At 40.5% G+C, this 17,318-nt stretch overlaps 1 protein-coding gene across 1 annotated transcript; it reads right to left on the minus strand.

Moving 5' to 3' along the window:
- Nucleotides 1-1,537: 1,537 nt before the first annotated feature.
- Nucleotides 1,538-17,112, minus strand: SLC31A1 (solute carrier family 31 member 1). Its single transcript, XM_012461856.3, is given in 10 exon segments — nt 1,538-5,760; nt 7,177-7,345; nt 9,157-9,229; nt 9,731-9,900; nt 13,902-13,994; nt 13,997-14,041; nt 14,044-14,220; nt 14,223-14,614; nt 14,616-14,661; nt 14,664-17,112. Coding segments are annotated over 10 exon segments (1,653 nt in total). The 5' UTR covers nt 14,950-17,112; the 3' UTR covers nt 1,538-5,558.
- Nucleotides 17,113-17,318: the final 206 nt, after the last annotated feature.

Below are 17,318 nucleotides of genomic sequence, written 5' to 3' on the forward strand. Positions count from 1 at the left end.
AACAGTTTATCATTATTCCAACTTTCCTTCCTTTCTCAACTTGCCTAAGAATTTTTCCCAGAAAGAACCAATCTGAGAGGCAGCTCAGAGGATAATTTTGAATCATGCCCTATTGTTTTGAAGTTAAAAAAAAAATTTTAATAATTTTTATTGTTTTATGTGGAGGCAAGGATCTATGTTGCCCAAGCTGGGCTCAAGCTCCTGGCATCAAGCAGTCCTTCCAAATTGCTGGGATTACTGTGCCTGGCCTGTTTTCACTAATTCAACATGGAGTCACCAGCTGTGATAGTAAGAGCCTGTTAAATCATCAGTTCTACAGAGGCTCTTAGTGGGACTTTAGCCTTTTTGGGGTAGTTTAAATCTGAGTAATATGAGTGGGAGAGGGCCAGGTGTGGTGGCTCATGCTTGTAATCCCAGCACTTTAGGAGGCTGAGGCAGTATTGCTTGAGTTTAGGAGTTAGAGACCAGCCTGGGCAACATAGGGAGAACTTGGCTCTACAAAATTAAAAAAGAAAAATCATAACCTTATCAAGAAGAGTGTACTTTTCATTCTCCTGAAAGCTGGAGTAACAACAATTGTAGATAATAAAAAAATATACTTACTAAGGTACTAGGCTTGAATGCCTATTTTATGCTGGGTGCCTAATTCAAATAGGTGTTAAAGCTGGGCACAGTGGCTCACGCTTGTAATCCCAGCACTCTGGGAGGCCGAGGCAGGTGGATCACTTAGCTCAGGAGTTCAAGACCAGCCTGGCCAACATGGCAAAAACCCCATCTCTACTAAAAATATAAAAATTAGCCAGGCACGATGGTGTGTGCCTGTAGTCTCAGCTACTTGGGAGGCTGAGGCAGGTGAATCAGTTGAACCTGGGAGGTGAAGGTTGTAGTGAGCCGAAATTGCACTCCAGTCTGGGTGATGGAGCGAGACTCCACCTCTAAATAAATAAATGAGAAAACTAAGGTTTAGGGATTGTTAGACTAACTTCCTAAAGTCATACTGCTAGTAAGTGGTGGAGCCAGGATCCAAATCCATTGACTCCAAAGTCCATGCTCATCATACTACACTAAGGAAGACACTAGGAATGGTGCTGATGGCAAGAGGCTCACTGGGGGTCAGTGGGAAGAGCAAGTAATGTCAGCATTTTGGCATTACCAAAGGGACTGGCAGGGTCACTACCTCTCAAGCTATGGCAGTGAACTTCCTACAGGCCCAGCTCAGAACCTCTTGCCTAACAGCAAAAACAGGGAATGGATTATCATGTGACAAAAGTTGGCTTTTAAATTGAGGAATCCTTAATATACTGAAATACTTGTGGCTTTGTGAAGACCCTGTCTCCTGTGCAGAAGGTCACGTCAATCTTCTGGCATGTACTAGGCATGTCATTTTAAGTAGAGTAGGAGGAGAGTGAGATGAAAATCTAAAAGGATCATACCACCTAAAATACTGACACTTTAAAAACTGACGGTAATGGCCAGACTCTGCAGACGATGAAGAGACTAGCTTATTGTGTTATCACTCTGGGTAGAAAGACTTGCATAGAATCACAAAATCAAAATATTTATTTTGTTCTTTTGTATATGACACTGTTAAAACATTCCTACTACAGCAATACTGCTCTCCAGGAGCTTACAATCTAAAACAGTCAATATTAATTGTAGACCCAGTAATTAAGGCATTATATCAAATGCAGACTTTGTATCTTTTTTTGAGACATAGTTTCACTCTTGTTGCCCAGGCTGGAGTGCAGTGGTGCGATCTTGGCTCACTGCAACCTCTACCACCTGGGTTCAAGCAATTCTCATGCCTCAGCCTCCCGAGTAGCTGGGATTACAGGCGCACGCGGCCACACCCGACCAATTTTTGTATTTTTAGTAGAGACGGGGTTTCACTGCATTGGCCAGGCTGGTCTCGAACTCCTGACCTCAGGTGATCCGCCCACCTCAGCCTCCCAAAGTGCTGGGATTACAGGTGTGAGCTACTGTGCCCGGCCCAGACTTTGTATCTTTTGATGTATCTTCTGAAGAAGCAGCTGGAGAGGGCAGGATTAAAATTAAATGACATGAAAGTGTACTCCCCTCTGCCTGCGCCTTATAAGGAACCCCTTATAACTAGAACCCAAGACCAGTACCCACAGTCTGAAAGGGAATTTCAGACAACCCTACCATAGAAGTAGTGAAGAAACCTTAATTTCTAATCTGGTGGATACAGTGAGGATTCCATTTGTGGGCAATGGGGATGCTGCATGTTCCTCCATCACAGACTAGAGACAGCACCTAAGATTCTGTAACTCTGGGGAGGGTACCAGCCTTATAGAAATTCCAGTGGGGCACCTGCCTCTTGAAGCAGACTTAAAGTCTCTAACAGGTTTATAAATACCACTTTTTGGTTGGTATTTATATCCACAGCATAGCATTGTTTACTGCATGAGGGCTAGGGAGATTTAATACACTAGACATATGAGATTAAAAACTGAAAGAAAAGGGAAAGGACAGCAGAGTAAGGGGCCAAAGAAATGGTGATGCAGTCATCTAATAGATGTGAATGGAGAAGGAGGAAGAGAGAAGTTTAGACCCAAAATGAACAGTGAAGCATTAAATTCCAAATGCAGGTATACAGAAATGAAAAGTTAATGAAATCATTGTATTATCACAATCCAAGAGTTCAAGATGAAATTTAAGCTTTGAGCTTTGTTTTTCTCCTTCAATAGCTTCATCCTTTGGCAGCTAGTCCAAGAATCTCTGAAATTCAGGTTTTTCAGGAGATTATCCTGAATACCTGAAGACCTAATCCAAGTTGATATTTCTTTCTGTGAATTTCAAAGTCATAGTATTTTGTCTTAACTGGCCTTGAATTTTCCTTTTTTGCTGAGACAGGATCTTGCTTTGTCACCTGGGCTGAGTGCAGTGGTGTAATCATGGCTCACTGCAGCCTCAACCTCCTGGGCTAAAGCAATCCTCCTCAGCCTCCCAAGTAGCCAGGACTACAGGTGTGCACCACCACACCCAGCTAATTTTTTTTTTTAGTGAGATGGGATCTCACTATGTTGCCCAGGCTGGTCTCGAACTTCAGGACACAAGCCATCCTCCTACCTTGGCCTTCCAAAGTGTTGGGATTACAGGTGTGGGCCATTGTGTCTGGCTGGCCTTGTTTTTACCTTACTGATAAGGTTCTGTTGCTGGGAGGGTATTCTATAGCAGTTCATGCTGAAATTTCTAGAGAGCACGAGTCACTACTAACTATTGATTCCTATTTATTTCTCATGGTTTTACGATTTCTTGGCTCGAGACAACAGGCTGTATTATACCTTTATGTTGGACTTTGTCAGTACCTGTTATTCACTCTACTCTTGCTAAGTATCATCATCACAAGGGGATGGAATGAGAGAGAGGCACAAAGCTCTGGAATGAGAGAAAAGCACAAGGCTCTAAATGTTGGTTCTTGGATTTTAACCTCAATCCAGAGGCTCATAACCCTCTCTTGGTTCAAAGCCATACAAGTACACATTCCTTGCTCTCCAATATTTAACTGGCACCCATGGAGAAAGTACAAACTTCAAAACTACAATACAGGCCAACAGAGTATCTGTGTTTTGTTTCCTCTGCCCTGAGGCACAACTGGATCTAGCACCAGGGAGGGCAGGATTTAACAACCAGCACAAGACAAATCAATTTACAGAGGTAGTTTGGACTGGGAATAAGACTGCAGTGTAGACTACAGCTGAACAGAATAAAAATCCAATGTGATTCTTCATTGAGAACAGGGGTTCTGGCCACTTGTAATGTACTTAAACCCCCACAAATAACAAAGATGGCTATATGGAAAATGAGGATCTGCTTGGTATGAGCACAGTTGTTGGAGCCTGAGGAAAATCTGACCATCAGCAAACCAGGTCTTTCCAAAGAGGAAGCTGGGCTTTTGCCCTTTTGGCCCATGACTGGTAGATTTACACTGCAGATCAAAGGTCTCTCTCAACAATCAAACTACTTCCAAGAAACCTTTAAAAATAAGGACTAGTGACTTCATATAGGCTAGTAAAAATACTTTGGCTGAAGCCCTTCATGCATGTGTGCTTGGGTACACATACACACAGGTGGAGGTGAAAAAAAGGAATGATTAGGTATTGGTCAGCAGTATTTACTACGTGAGTTAAGTCCAGACACACCATCTACCAATCAGCAATTCAAATTTCCATGCTCAATACCAAGCAGCCCAACCCATGAGGAAATTATTTCCTTAGCTTAACGCAGAGATTCTCAAATGTGGTCCCCTGTAACATCAGCAGGAACTCAGAAGTGCCAATTTGGGGGCTTTTTGGTTAAGGCCCAGCAACTAGTGTTTTAACAAGCCCTACAGGTGATTCTGATGACACTAAAGCTTGAAAATCACTTATTTTAGAGGCAGACATGCAAAAACAATAATGGGAAAAATAATTCAAACTCTTTTGCTTCACTTCAGCTGGGACAAACTAAGGTATCAAGTCAAAGCAAACTGCGAATGATTTTATTTAAAAATATCTATTTCTGTTTTCTCAAATTGATTGTCATTTTTTTGATTGGCAATTTCATGCTAATCAAAGTGTTAAGTGGGAATGCAAGTGGATGAGTCAGCCATCCGAGAATACACACTCTGCAAGCTCTCAGTCTGTATTTAGTGTCAAACCACCCCTCTGCACACTACAAAGATTTTGGTGTAACGCATCATATCTAGAGAAAGGCACAGTGTATTTCCCACTCACTGAATCCAAAACTGGACCTCTTTCCTTTTTTCTTTTTGAGATGGAGTTTTACTCTTGTTGCCTAAGTTGGAGTGCAATGGTGCCATCTCGGCTCACTGCAACTTCCACTTCCCAGGTTCAAGCGATTCTCCTGCCTCAGGCTCCCAAGTAGCTGGAATTACAGGCTCCCACCATTATGCCCAGCTAGTTTTGTATTTTTAGTAGAGAGAGAGTTTCACCACATTGGCCAGGCTGTTCTTGAACTCCTGTCCTCAGGTGATCCAGCCTGCCTCGGCCTCCCAGAGTGCTGGAATTACCGGCATGAGTCACTGCGCCTGGCCCGGGACCTTATTTTCTAATGCTATGTTTGAGTTCTGGGTTTAGTTGGGCAAGAATTTCCCTCAGCTGCAATTAATCCTGGCTGAAGTTAACCCCTTTCCATCACTGACCCAGGGAAAAAAACCACCAAATTTACTATCTGTTAAAAATTATAAAAGGAAGCAGATGATCAAGTCATTGAAAAGAAAGCTACGTGGACTAGACAAGAACATATAACTTGGCTCTAAGATAATAGAGGAGGAAACAACATCTGATGGGTGGCTTCTTCTTACAAGAAATGGGAATCTCAGCTTATTAGAAAAAACAATTTGGGAGGTTACTACTTTAGTAACTAGCTCAGAGACTGTAAACTAAACCTCTGTTGAGCAGGGGTGTTTGTGTGTGTGTGCGCACATGTGTGCACACAAAGAGGAGCAAGAAGGGATGATTGGAGCAGGAATCACGTCTTCAAGTCTCGAACAGCTTCCCACTGCAATCGATAAGGCCACGCCATAGAGTTTGACGTCAATGGCAATGCTCTGTGATGTCCACTACCACTGCCTTCTTCCAGCTGAAGAGGAAGTATCCTGTACCGGCCCCTGCGGCTACTGCAATGCAGAGGTACCCGTTGTAGGTCATGAAGATGAGCATGAGGAAGTAGCTTATGACCACCTGGATGATGTGCAGCACTGTTTGCAGGAGGTGAGGAAAGCTCAGCATCTGCTGCCTGGAGAGTAAACAGGAACACAACAGTCAGGGACTCCTAGGAGTTCTGCAGATCAGGAAAAGAGGGAAGGGTTCTTGCCATGAGCTCAGCTGGAACTGGACAGCCACTCTGGCAACTCATGGGTACTTGAATGTTCTTTGATTGGTCCCTAGAAATGAAACAGCATAGGGCTGTCAGGCTTATAAGCATTGGCCAGATATGGTTGTGGTTCCTGCAGCAGGAGGAACTCTTTTCAGGAGGAGGAGAAAGGACAAGGAGAAATCCCAACTTACCTCCACCTTAGATCCTGAAAGGGAGGCCATAAACCCTCTCAGGCTTATCTGCCTAAAAATATTTTTAGGCTTCCCACCTTTGCAAAGTTTATATACTACAAAAATGGCAACAGAAGCTAGGGGTGGTGGCCAAAGCCTTTAAACTCAGCATTTTGGGAGGCTAAGGTGGGCTGATTGCTTGAGCTCAGGAGTTTTAGACCAGCCTGGGCAACCTGGCAAAATATCCTCTCTACAAAAAATTAAAAAATTAGCTGGGCGTGATGGCTCATGCCTGTAGCAGCTACTTAGGAGACTGAGGTGGGAGGAATGCTTAAGCCTGGAAAGTGGAGGTTGCAGTGAGCCAAGATCGTGGCACTACACTTCAGCCTGGGCAATAGAGGGAAAACTTGGCTCTGGAAAAAAAAAAAATAGAATTGAGGGTTGGGTAGTGTAGTAGAAATCACTTAAATAGGGATAAGGAGACCTGGCTACTCATCCCCTGTATCACTTTAGATAGGTCACAATCCTTCTGGGCCTCAATAAGCTCATCAGTACAATAGGAATAAACACTGCTTGCTTGAAAGCAGGATGTCAGTCTATAGGATTTCTTAAGGTCCAACTTGGTTTTAAGACTTACGTTTTATTAAAACAATCTCAAAAAGCATTTGCCAATCTATGGGAAAAATCAATAATCATTGAAATATTTTCTTAGACAGAACACAGAAATCAATACAGTCTTACATTTTAAACAAAAAGAGGACAGAGCTGACTAGGTGTAACTTTTTACAGAATCAACTGCCATTTGCCATTCTTGACCTGAATTTCTTAACTTGTTATTATTTTGGAAACATTATAAAATATGGATTCCTCACATCCCTTCTTCCAAAGTGACCAATATGTACAACTCAGAAGAAACATTCGTATTTGCAGAAGACTTCTTCTCACTCCTCCTTTGGCCTGCTTATGACCTACAAACCCAGACCTCCAAGGACAGTTTTGATCAAGGTCATACAGAACTACTAACTCAAGAAGAGGGCTGCTACTGATCAAATAGCTGCTTTCCTTTCTAGGTAGGAAATAGGAACCAAGATGGTTATGCATCATTACCATGTTGCTTAACTGATCGAGCTCTTTAGGACTTCATCTGGATCTGTTCAGTTCTTACCCAACAGTTTTATGTGTCTCCATAAGGATGGTTCCATTTGGTCCTGGGACAGGCATGGAATTGTAGCGAATGCTGACTTGTGACTTACGCAGCAGGCTCTCTCGGGCTATCTTGAGTCCTTCATAGAACATTGCTAGCAAAAACACTGCCACAAAGGCTCCAGCCATTTCTAAGTATGGAAGGAAAATATGGTAGTACTGTCAAACATGTGCAAAATCATTAGCCAATGTGCTGTCCAGCTAGTAAGACACATAGAAAAAAATGCTACTCTTAATTTTTGAAGACATTATATTATTACCTCTTCTCTTACCCAGATAAGAGAACAGCTAAGATGGTGTAACTGAAAACCACTGCCTCTGCCAAGAACATATTTACTTTCTGATTAAGATAAGAAAAACAATCAGAACAATAATAACCTTTTGGTCAGACTGCTTGATGTCATCAAATTAGGTTACACTGAAATACACAGTGTAGAATATGGAAACAGGGAATAAAACAATTTAGTTTCATAAATGACTGACTACATTTCCTGAATAGGGATTTCAATTCTAAGTCACACTGTGACATGTTGGTAGTGATATAAATGTATTCAAACTGTTAATTTAACACATTACATGAACTAAATGCTCTCCTTCTTCCCAAAACAAATTGATTTTGTGGCTCCAAAGAGACATCTGTTACCTAAGACAGTCCAACTGACTACTGAGTTTGCACAAGTTAAATTTAAAGTATACCATACAACACAATAGACACAAAGAGATGGGTAATCATCTACCCCCAAACTAGGCGTGACTAAGGTGGCCATGCCAAGAATCGGGAGGATGTGGGCCATAGTTTGGTAGACTAGAAGAACACTGGTCTAGGTAGCTCTAGAAGATCTGGGTCCTTGTCCTAGTTCTGACATATTAACTCTATGATTGAGGGCAAGTCATTTCACTCTTTGTGTCACTTAATTTATCGTAAAATAGAAGTATTATATTAGAGCAATAGTTTTTAACTTATTTTGTGGTGTTTGAACTTGACTTAGTCTTATGTTCAGGACTAATAAGTAAACACTCTGAGGCCAGGCACAGTGGCTTCCTGTAATTCCAGCACTTTGGGAGGCTGGGGCGGGTGGATCACTTGGAAGTCAGGAGTTTGAGACCAGCCTGGCAAACATGGTGAAACTCCATCTCTACTAAAAATACAAAAGTTTGGCCGGGCGTGGTGGCTCACACCTGTAATCCCAGCACTTTGGGAGGCTGAGGCAGGCAGATCACCTGAGGTCAGAAGTTTGAGACCAGCCTGGCCAACATGGTGAAACCTTGTCTCCACTAAAAATACAAAAATTAGCCAGGCGTGGTGTCAGGTGCCTGTAATCCCAGCTACTCAGGAGGCTGAGGCAGGAGAATTGATTGAACCCGATAGGCAGAGGTTGCAGTGAGCCAAGATCACACCATTGCACTCCAGCCTGGGTGACAAGAGTGAGACTTCATCTCAAAACAAACAAAATACAAAAATTAGCTGGGCGTGGTAGTAAGGTGTCTGTAATTCCAGCTACTTGGGAGGCTAAGGCAGCAGAATGCAATGAGCCAAGATTGCAATCTGGGAGGCGGAGATTGCAATGAGCCAAGATTGCTGCCATTGTACTCCAGTCTAGGTGACAAGAGTGAAACTCCATCTCAAAAAAAAAAAAAAAAAAAAAAGTAAACACTCTGGAAAAGAATGAAAGAAAATGGATTGCAAATGACTTCGATCTGGTATCTAAATTATGTTTTAGAGCTCCAAAACATACATGTTAGTTAAGGGAGGTTTACCAAAGGACCAAAAAAGTACTGTGTTTCCTACCTTCTAGGTAGGAAAATAGGAACCAAGATGGTCATGCATCATTACCATGTTGACTCAGTAATCAGGACAGAAAGAGGTACTGGACTTCCAAATTATTTGTCACTGTCTCTCATGTGACTATCCCCTTCCAACACTACCTGATGGCTTACTCACCTCCAGCTGTATTGATCACCAAACCGGAAAACAGTAGTTGCACATTCTCAAAGCCAAAGTAGAAGGTCATAGGCTGCCAGAAAACCAAAACAAGTCAGTTAGAGAGGAATGATAATTCTAAATGAGAATTATGGGCAAAGAAGCTTAGAACATTTAAAAGTAGAAGACCTGGATAATAAGAAGAGACATTCATGCGAGTGGGAGGCTTTTGCCATTACTTGAGCATTACTACCACAGGTACCAACCATGAGTACTCTCCTAGGCCCCCACCATCAACTTTTGTCTTTTTCTCTTTTCCACACAAAGCATAAGGACCAGAACTTAATTCGGAAAATAGTCGATTTTAGAAGGGATTACCGAAGAAAGAAGCCTAAAATCTTGGTTCTGGTGTGACTCTGTAAGTAACTTGCTATATAATCTTGAGCAAATCAGTTGACTTGCTCGGGTCTGCTTTAGTTTTCCTCACTGGTAAATTGACCATTGAAGATAATAAACTTCCAGTACTACAATTCCATTATTTCTATTACCCAAGTGGATGGGAAAGGGCCCGCATTGCCCCTCCTATGGCACTCACCATCATCATCATCATCATGTTGCTATCTCCTCCACCATGGGAGTGTGAGGCTGAAGTGGTTGGGTGATGGTGAGAAGGTGGCATGGTACTGTTGGGGTCTGTATAGCTCATCTCCATATGGTGGGAATGATCCATTTTTTCCGGGAAAAGTTGAAAGTCAGCAGAAGATTCTTTTAAGACAAAGAGAAAGATTCTTATTATATATAATTAAGGATATAATTATATCCTTAATATATTAATCCTTAATATATATAATTATATCCTTAATTATAATTATATATAATAATTAAGGATATAAAAATCTTATTTCTTTTTAAAAATCTTTTTAGAGATGGAATCTTGCTATTTGGTCAGGCTGGAATGCAATGGCTATTCACAGGCATGATCCCACTGCTGATTAGCACAAGAGTTTTGACCTGCTCCATTTCTGACCCAAGCCAGTTCACCAAGCAATCTGGTGGTCCCCTGCTCCTGGGCTTGTTTCTTGGTAAATACTTTGTCTATATGGAATTCACCTAATAAATGAATGTTCTCCTAGCATCTTTACTCAGAATTTTTTTTTCATAATCTACAATGGAGAGAGAAGGAACTTCTGCTAATAGAGATCACTTTTGGAGACTGTAGCAGAAAAAGGGTTTACACCTAGGGCTACAGATGCCTAACCCTTATTCTGCAGATTGTTCCTTTTTTTTTTTTTTTGAGACAGGGTCTGCTTTGTCACCGAGGCTGGAGTGCAACTCACTGCAGCCTCAACCTCAGCCTCCTGAGTAGGTGGAATCACAGGCCTAGACCACTACCACACTCAGCTAATTTTTTGTTTTATTGTACAGACGAGGTCTTGTTATGTTGCCCAGGCAGGTCTGAAACTCCTGAGCTCAAGCAATCCTCTTGCCTTGACCTCCCAAAGTGTTGGGATTACATGTGTAAGCCACTGCGCCCAGATAGTATAGTTCCTTTAACAGGTATGTTTAATATATGTTCAAACTTAAATATTAGATAAGGAGAAGAAAAGCAGCTTCTTTGGGTTGCAGGAAGCAGACATTCTGTAATAAGATACAAATGGATGCCATTAACGAAATTTAACTGCTTTAAAGCTTTCTAATCATAAATGTCAGCAGATAAAAAGCAAGGACTTCAGATAATTCACCTAATTGCTGTGCCCTGTGCCTAATCAGGATAGTTTGATTACATTTTAACATACAGGACAAACAGCCTTCAGCTAATTTAAATTTGAAGAAAGGTCTACTGTAGCCTTAGGCAAGCAGTGTGCTCAGACTTTAGATACAATTTCAATCCTACCAGGACATTAGAGTGAAGAGCATGAAAAACAAGGTATAAATTGGATACTCTATATTAAATTAAGTCTAGACAACTACAAATTCAGCCTTGTATCTTTACTACCACGTCACTATATTGCTGCAAAAGTCCATCTGGGACATAAACCAAGGAGCAATAATTATTTTCTTTCTTTTTTTTTAAGACAGAGTTTTGCATTGTTGCCCAGGATGCAGTGCAGTGGTGTGATCTCAGCTCACTGCAGCCTCCACCTCCTTGGTTCAAGTGATTCTCGTGCCTCAGCTTCCCAAGTAGCTGGGATGAACGGTGCATGCCACCGCACCTGGCTAATTTTTGTACTTTTAGTAGAGATGGGGGTTTCACCATGTTGGCCAGGCTGGTCTTGAACATTTGAGCTCAAGTGATCCGCCTGTTTTGGCCTCCCAAAGTGCTGGGATTACAGGCATGAGCCACCAAGCTCAGCCCAGGAGCAATAATTCCTATAGCTAGAGTCGGAGTGGGAGAGTGGGAAGTTGGGGTGTGTGGAGGGGAAGGTGTCGGTGAATTCTCTCTCTCTCTCTCTCTCTTTTTTTTTTACAGTAAATAAAACACCTCTATTTATTAATAATAAAAATATTTCCAAATCTTCATTAGTAGATTTAATGATAATATATAGTTGCTACAATGCCTTCATCAGAAAATTAGATTAAGAAGATACCTGAAGTTTATTTAAATGGAACTTGCAGAAATGCAGTTTGACTTCTAGTTTTATCATACCTGTCTCCAAAATAGACATATATGACAGCAAAAACAAAATTGTAAGTCTCTCCTTTAGATTATTATATAACTAAATAGCCAGCTCTATAATAAAAGGATTTTATGTGATAAATCCCGACCAAGAGAGAAATAAGTCATTATTGCTGCATATCCAAATGGAACCTACCCCAAATGTAGGGAGGGGCAAATAAAGTGAAAACAGGTTAGAAGGTGGGGTCAACTGCCTTAGGACAATTCTACATCCAGCTTGACACTACTCACAACTTACTCCTCTTCACTATTTCTTGCAAGAAAGTCTGAGAATATAAGACTGTCCCTGCTGTTCCCTGTGGATCTCTGGCTAAGTGGCCAAAGGGCATTCCTGACCATAGATGCACTCTCCTCCCCTCTATCAGCTATCCACAGCACATACTCAAAGGGATGAGTAGACTGAACAAACATCAAAAAGATGCAGGAACAAATAAATACCCCAATAAAGACAATTCTTAAGTGGTCAATAAATTAGGGCACTTTCTTCAAATTAAGCTCTGTCAATTAGGCACTTAATAAAAACGAAAGACATTTATATAAGCATCTAAACAACGAAGAAAGATAAAGAACAAGAGAAAGGGAAGATTTACATTAACTAACAGCATGTTATACTTCAGTCAGCAGTTTTTGAAAGAAATGTTATTTGAGAAGGAAAATAAGTAGTATTTTTCTGTTTCTTAAAAATCAATATTCTTTTTAGTTCATTAACTAAAATTAGTTTTTCAGTGTTTTCAACATAGAAAGAATGCTCAGATTTTGGTTGAACAAGGAAAAATCAAGGCAGTGTCTTTAAGACCAGTAAAGGAAAGCATTAACTCATAAGCTTGTCTGAGAGGGTCATACTAAGCTCATATTTAGATATAATATTAGAAAATTATGGCTTTAAACATAAAATATTAATGTTTCAAAATTCCACATTTTCTCAGTCATTCTTTCTTTTTAGCTATATGTCCTTCAAATAGCCCACTTAATTTTAAAGAATTAAAGAAATAGTTTCACATAGTTTTGGAACAATGTGCATGGTGCTTGACCCAGAACCATTAGCTTAAAAGGAAAATCATTATGTTCCTGTGTACCACTGACTCAGTATAAAAAGGAAGAGAACCTATAACTGTCAAAATATGGTTGGAAATGACTAATGTTCTTTGGGATTTGCTACAAAATAAAAGATATAAAGTTTTGAGTATTGCTGCCTTACCATGGTTTAGGGGAAAAAATAAGACTTTTCGTTTTGTTTTTTTTTTTTTTAAAAGCAATGGTTCTTAAGTTATGAAGCTTATTTAAAATTTTCTCCTTTCAGTCATTGTCATGTTAGTTATCCCTGAGCTTTATCTCATCTGCACGTCACATAAATCAGCCATCTATGGTTTTGATCATTTCATTTAGTTCTATGTCTTGTTATACCAATTTATGGAGCATTTCACTGCTCTGGCCCAGTTTTCCATACTTGTTTCATATTCTTGACATTTTTTCTGTGGCCTGAACACCACTTCACTTTGTCTCAGTTTCTTTAGTTCCTCCTTGTCAGTCCAAAACCCAATAGCAAGGCCAGCTAGATAAGCTGCACCCAGGAATGACATGGCAACGTCAGCAGGTCTGAAGTCATCTGCATGACAAAATTGTTCTTACAGACTCCTCTGTCTGCCCACATTTTTGTTACAGGAATATGAATCTCTTTCTGCATCATCTCATATAACTGTTTGTTTCTGAAAGCTACTGATTTCAATATTGCTCTTGAGAGATAGTATTTACTGGTGGAAGGCTTCAAACCCCATAAAAGAGGCATATGCCCAGGGGTCATTTAATGGAGCCTGTAATCCACTACAAGATGGAACAAAACAAACTCCTTCAGAATCCTCTGCACTTTTGGACATTTTTTCAGTCTCAGCAGCATCTGTGAAAAGCTCTAACTGTTAAGTCCATTTTGTGGCAGTACCAGTGTCTCCTGCATTGTTTTCACCTAAGCATATGACTTCTTGCCCTATCTTTCACCCAATTAATGGATAAAGACCTCCAATAGTCTGTGGAAGGCTATTTCCAGTGTTAATATCCAAAAATGTCCCAGTTCCCATGGTCAGTTTCACATCACCTGTCTGGAAGCAGCACTCTCCAAACATGGCTGATTGCTGGTCAGCAACCAAGGCACCGAGTGGTACAGGCACACCAGATATCTCTTCATCCAGGATCCAAAATTGTGGCTTATGTCCCTCACAGGAGGTACAAGAGAAATGGTATTGAAATTAAGTAGGTAATGATCCCACTCCAACACATCTTATATGGGTCAAAAAGTCCAGTTGTACTAGCATTTGAAAAATCTGTGGCATATAGAGAATCTTTTGTGAGCTTATATAACAGCCAGGTATCAATAGTCTCAACGCAACAATTTTCTTCTTCAGCTGCCTTTTGCTCAGGTTCTGTAAAATGCAGACCAATCTCAAAGAAGTCTGCTGGGTTGTGAAAGTGAACAAACTGGCTGCAAAAACTCATTTACTTCCAGAGAAAAAGTGAAGCACTTGGCAAGAACTGTGAAGTAGCTTCATTAGAAGAGAATTATTCCAAGATTTTACAAGTTCAACAGCTCTTAAGTCTTGCCAACTTATACAGTTGTGAAAATGATTTCCCATTTTCTGGTTCCACGTAATAAAAGTTGCGCTCTGTGTTGAAATGTCAAGATCAACAATCTGATTCATCTGTATTCCTGCAGCTTTGACTGCTTCTTTTAATACAGCAACAAATTGAATCTAAAGAACATCAGGATCAATTTCTACCCAGCTAATTTGAGGATAAAGACCTTCTAACTTTGCTGGAGCCGCAAACCCGTGCAGCCTGGTCACAGACATGGCAGCGATCACAGAACTGCCCACGTCCAGCCCTAGCACAAAGCCAGTGTGCCATGGCTCCTGCACCCTCTGCTCCGGGTCCATGGGCAGCCCCAACATCCCGACCCCACAGGCCGTTCCGCTACGGCCACCTCCCCAGCAGGCACACGATAAACCCTGGTGCTCCAGGGCCCCAGGGCACTGTGCTGGGCCACCTGTGGATTCTCTTATGTGTCCCTCAACTCCAGTCTGTGGAAGAAAAAGTGGTTTTAAAAATTCCAAGGTATTCATGTTCATGAAACCAAGTATGCTTCTCATTATTCAATAAATAAATATTTATCAAACTTCTATTACATACCAAACTCTGAACTAAGTGCTAATAATTCAACAGTGAATAAGACAAACAAGGTTCCTGATGGGGAGAGAAACAATAAACAGAATATCATGCTGTGAAGGAAATAAGCTGGGAAATAGGACAAAATTACTAAGCGATAAAGAAGAAACTGGCTAGGCGTGGTGGCTCATGCCTGTAATCCCAGCACTTTGGGAGGCTGAGGTGGGCAAATCACTTGAGGCCAGGAGTTTGAGACCAGCCTGGTCAACATGGTAAAACCTCATCTCTACTAAAAAATACAAAAAAATTAGCTGGGTGTGGTGGCATACACCTGTAATCCCAGTTACTTGGGTGGCTGAGCCATGAGAATCACTTGAACCTGGAAGGTGGAGGTTGCAGTGAGCCAAGATTGCACCACTGCATTCCAGCCTGGGTGACAGAGGGAGACTCTGTCTCAAAAAAAAAAAAAAAGACTGTGGGTAGGAAATTTATGTAGATTAAGGGAGTCATCTATTTATCTATTTTTTCCTTGTTAACTCCTACCCCATGGTTCTATGACAGCTGGCTTAAGAAACAGGTTCTTATTACTAGTGATGGATAAGGCAAAGCATCAGGTAGGCATAATTAGAGATCCACTTTCATGCCAGACACTACATCATTTTATAATTATAGAGCTTGACAATCTGGTATTATTAATACCCTTACTATAAAGAGATTAGATTGGAGGCATAAAGAGATATATAACAGGGTCTTTGTCTACAATGTTTTTAGAGTAAACATTAAAAAACACAATACACAATAAAATGGAGACCATATGCAAAGTGTCAGTGATGGGACAAATGATAGGTGGACAGCTGTTTTCAGATAAAGAGGCAATCATGGTGGGATGGAGAAATCACTGGTATCTAAGTGATCATAAATTATGATATGGAACCAAACAAATGCAGTAAGAATGAAAAGATTTTCGCTAGCCAGGAAGACTATTAACACATCCTCATAAAGAGACAGAGGCAGAAGACACAAATATTGTTCTCTTCTAATAAGTCTGAAAAATGATTATAGCATAAGAAAACCATAAAGGATTATTTCATTCCATATTATCCACATGAATCCTGGTCAGGAAGAGGCAGTGAATATTTGCAAGAGTGCCTTCTGTTCTGAGACCAAAGGAGATAAAGAAATGAGCACCATACAGTCTTTCCTCAGGGAGCTTTAAGGCTAAAAGCTAGAAAGAGAAACTGAACAGTTATAATTTTCATTTTGGGACATAAGATAACATGTAAAGGACTGTTAAAAAAGCAAGACTATAGAACCACAAACTACCTAAAAGTTGTAACCTTGATTTCCTTGATGAACTTTTATAATATTAATTATTACCATTAATTTTGAAGAGCCACATGTTCTTAATTATTCAGGCCCCTCATTATCAATTAGAGAAATCTACTCAATGACGGCACATTATCAAATCTCTTCAGATCCAGGACATGGTATATACAAATCTCAAGAAAACCTTTCAGAGTATGCACCTGTTTTGAAGTGTTGTCATCTGTAAAGGTTACATTTCACATCCAAATATACTACAAGATAGAACAACAGCAGAATCTAGTTGCTCTCATTGTCAGTGTACAATGGATGTATTGTAATGGAATTCTATGCAAGGCTTACCCAATGGTATATGAATAGGAAGGTACAAAGCTAGTAGAGATTAATATATAAACGTACACTCTGTAGCCTCAAACACAAACCAATCCTGGTAAGTCCTTATGCTCACTAAAAGCCTTATTCTAGGAAAAATCCCACAGGAATATGCCAAACCTAAATGATATCAAAAAAAGAAAAACTTAGAAGTTAATTATTAAAGCATAATAAATGTGATTATATTTTTTTCTCTTCCCACTTATCAGTGATGTGCCATATGTATTTGGATAACTCATTTTCTAAAGCAATCAAACATACCTAACCCATTCTCTCTAGAATAGAAATTCAAATTACATGAGGTAAACTAGCATTGGTTCATTTTAGCCTGTTTCCTTTGATAGCTTTAATCTAAGATGACCCAAGCTCAGCTGCTTCCAAAATAAAAATGGGCACTGATATAAGAATAAGTCAAAATCCAGGGTCACAGCAATCTTTGCTCTATTTGTTTTGTTTGTTTGTTTGTTTGTTTTTTTGAGATGGAGTCTCACTCTGTTACCCAGGCTGGAGTGCAATGGTGCAATCTTGGCTCACTGCAACCTCCACCTTTTGGGTTCAAGCATTCTCCTGCTTCAGCCTCCTGGGTAGCTGGGGTTACAGGTGCATGCCACCATGTCCAGCTAATTTTTGTATTTTTAGTAGAGAGAGGGTTTCACCA

Source organism: Aotus nancymaae, unplaced genomic scaffold (assembly GCF_030222135.1).
Source record: "Aotus nancymaae isolate 86718 unplaced genomic scaffold, 86718_ANA_hifiasm-v0.15.2.pri h1tg000003l, whole genome shotgun sequence".
NCBI lineage: Eukaryota > Metazoa > Chordata > Mammalia > Primates > Aotidae > Aotus > Aotus nancymaae.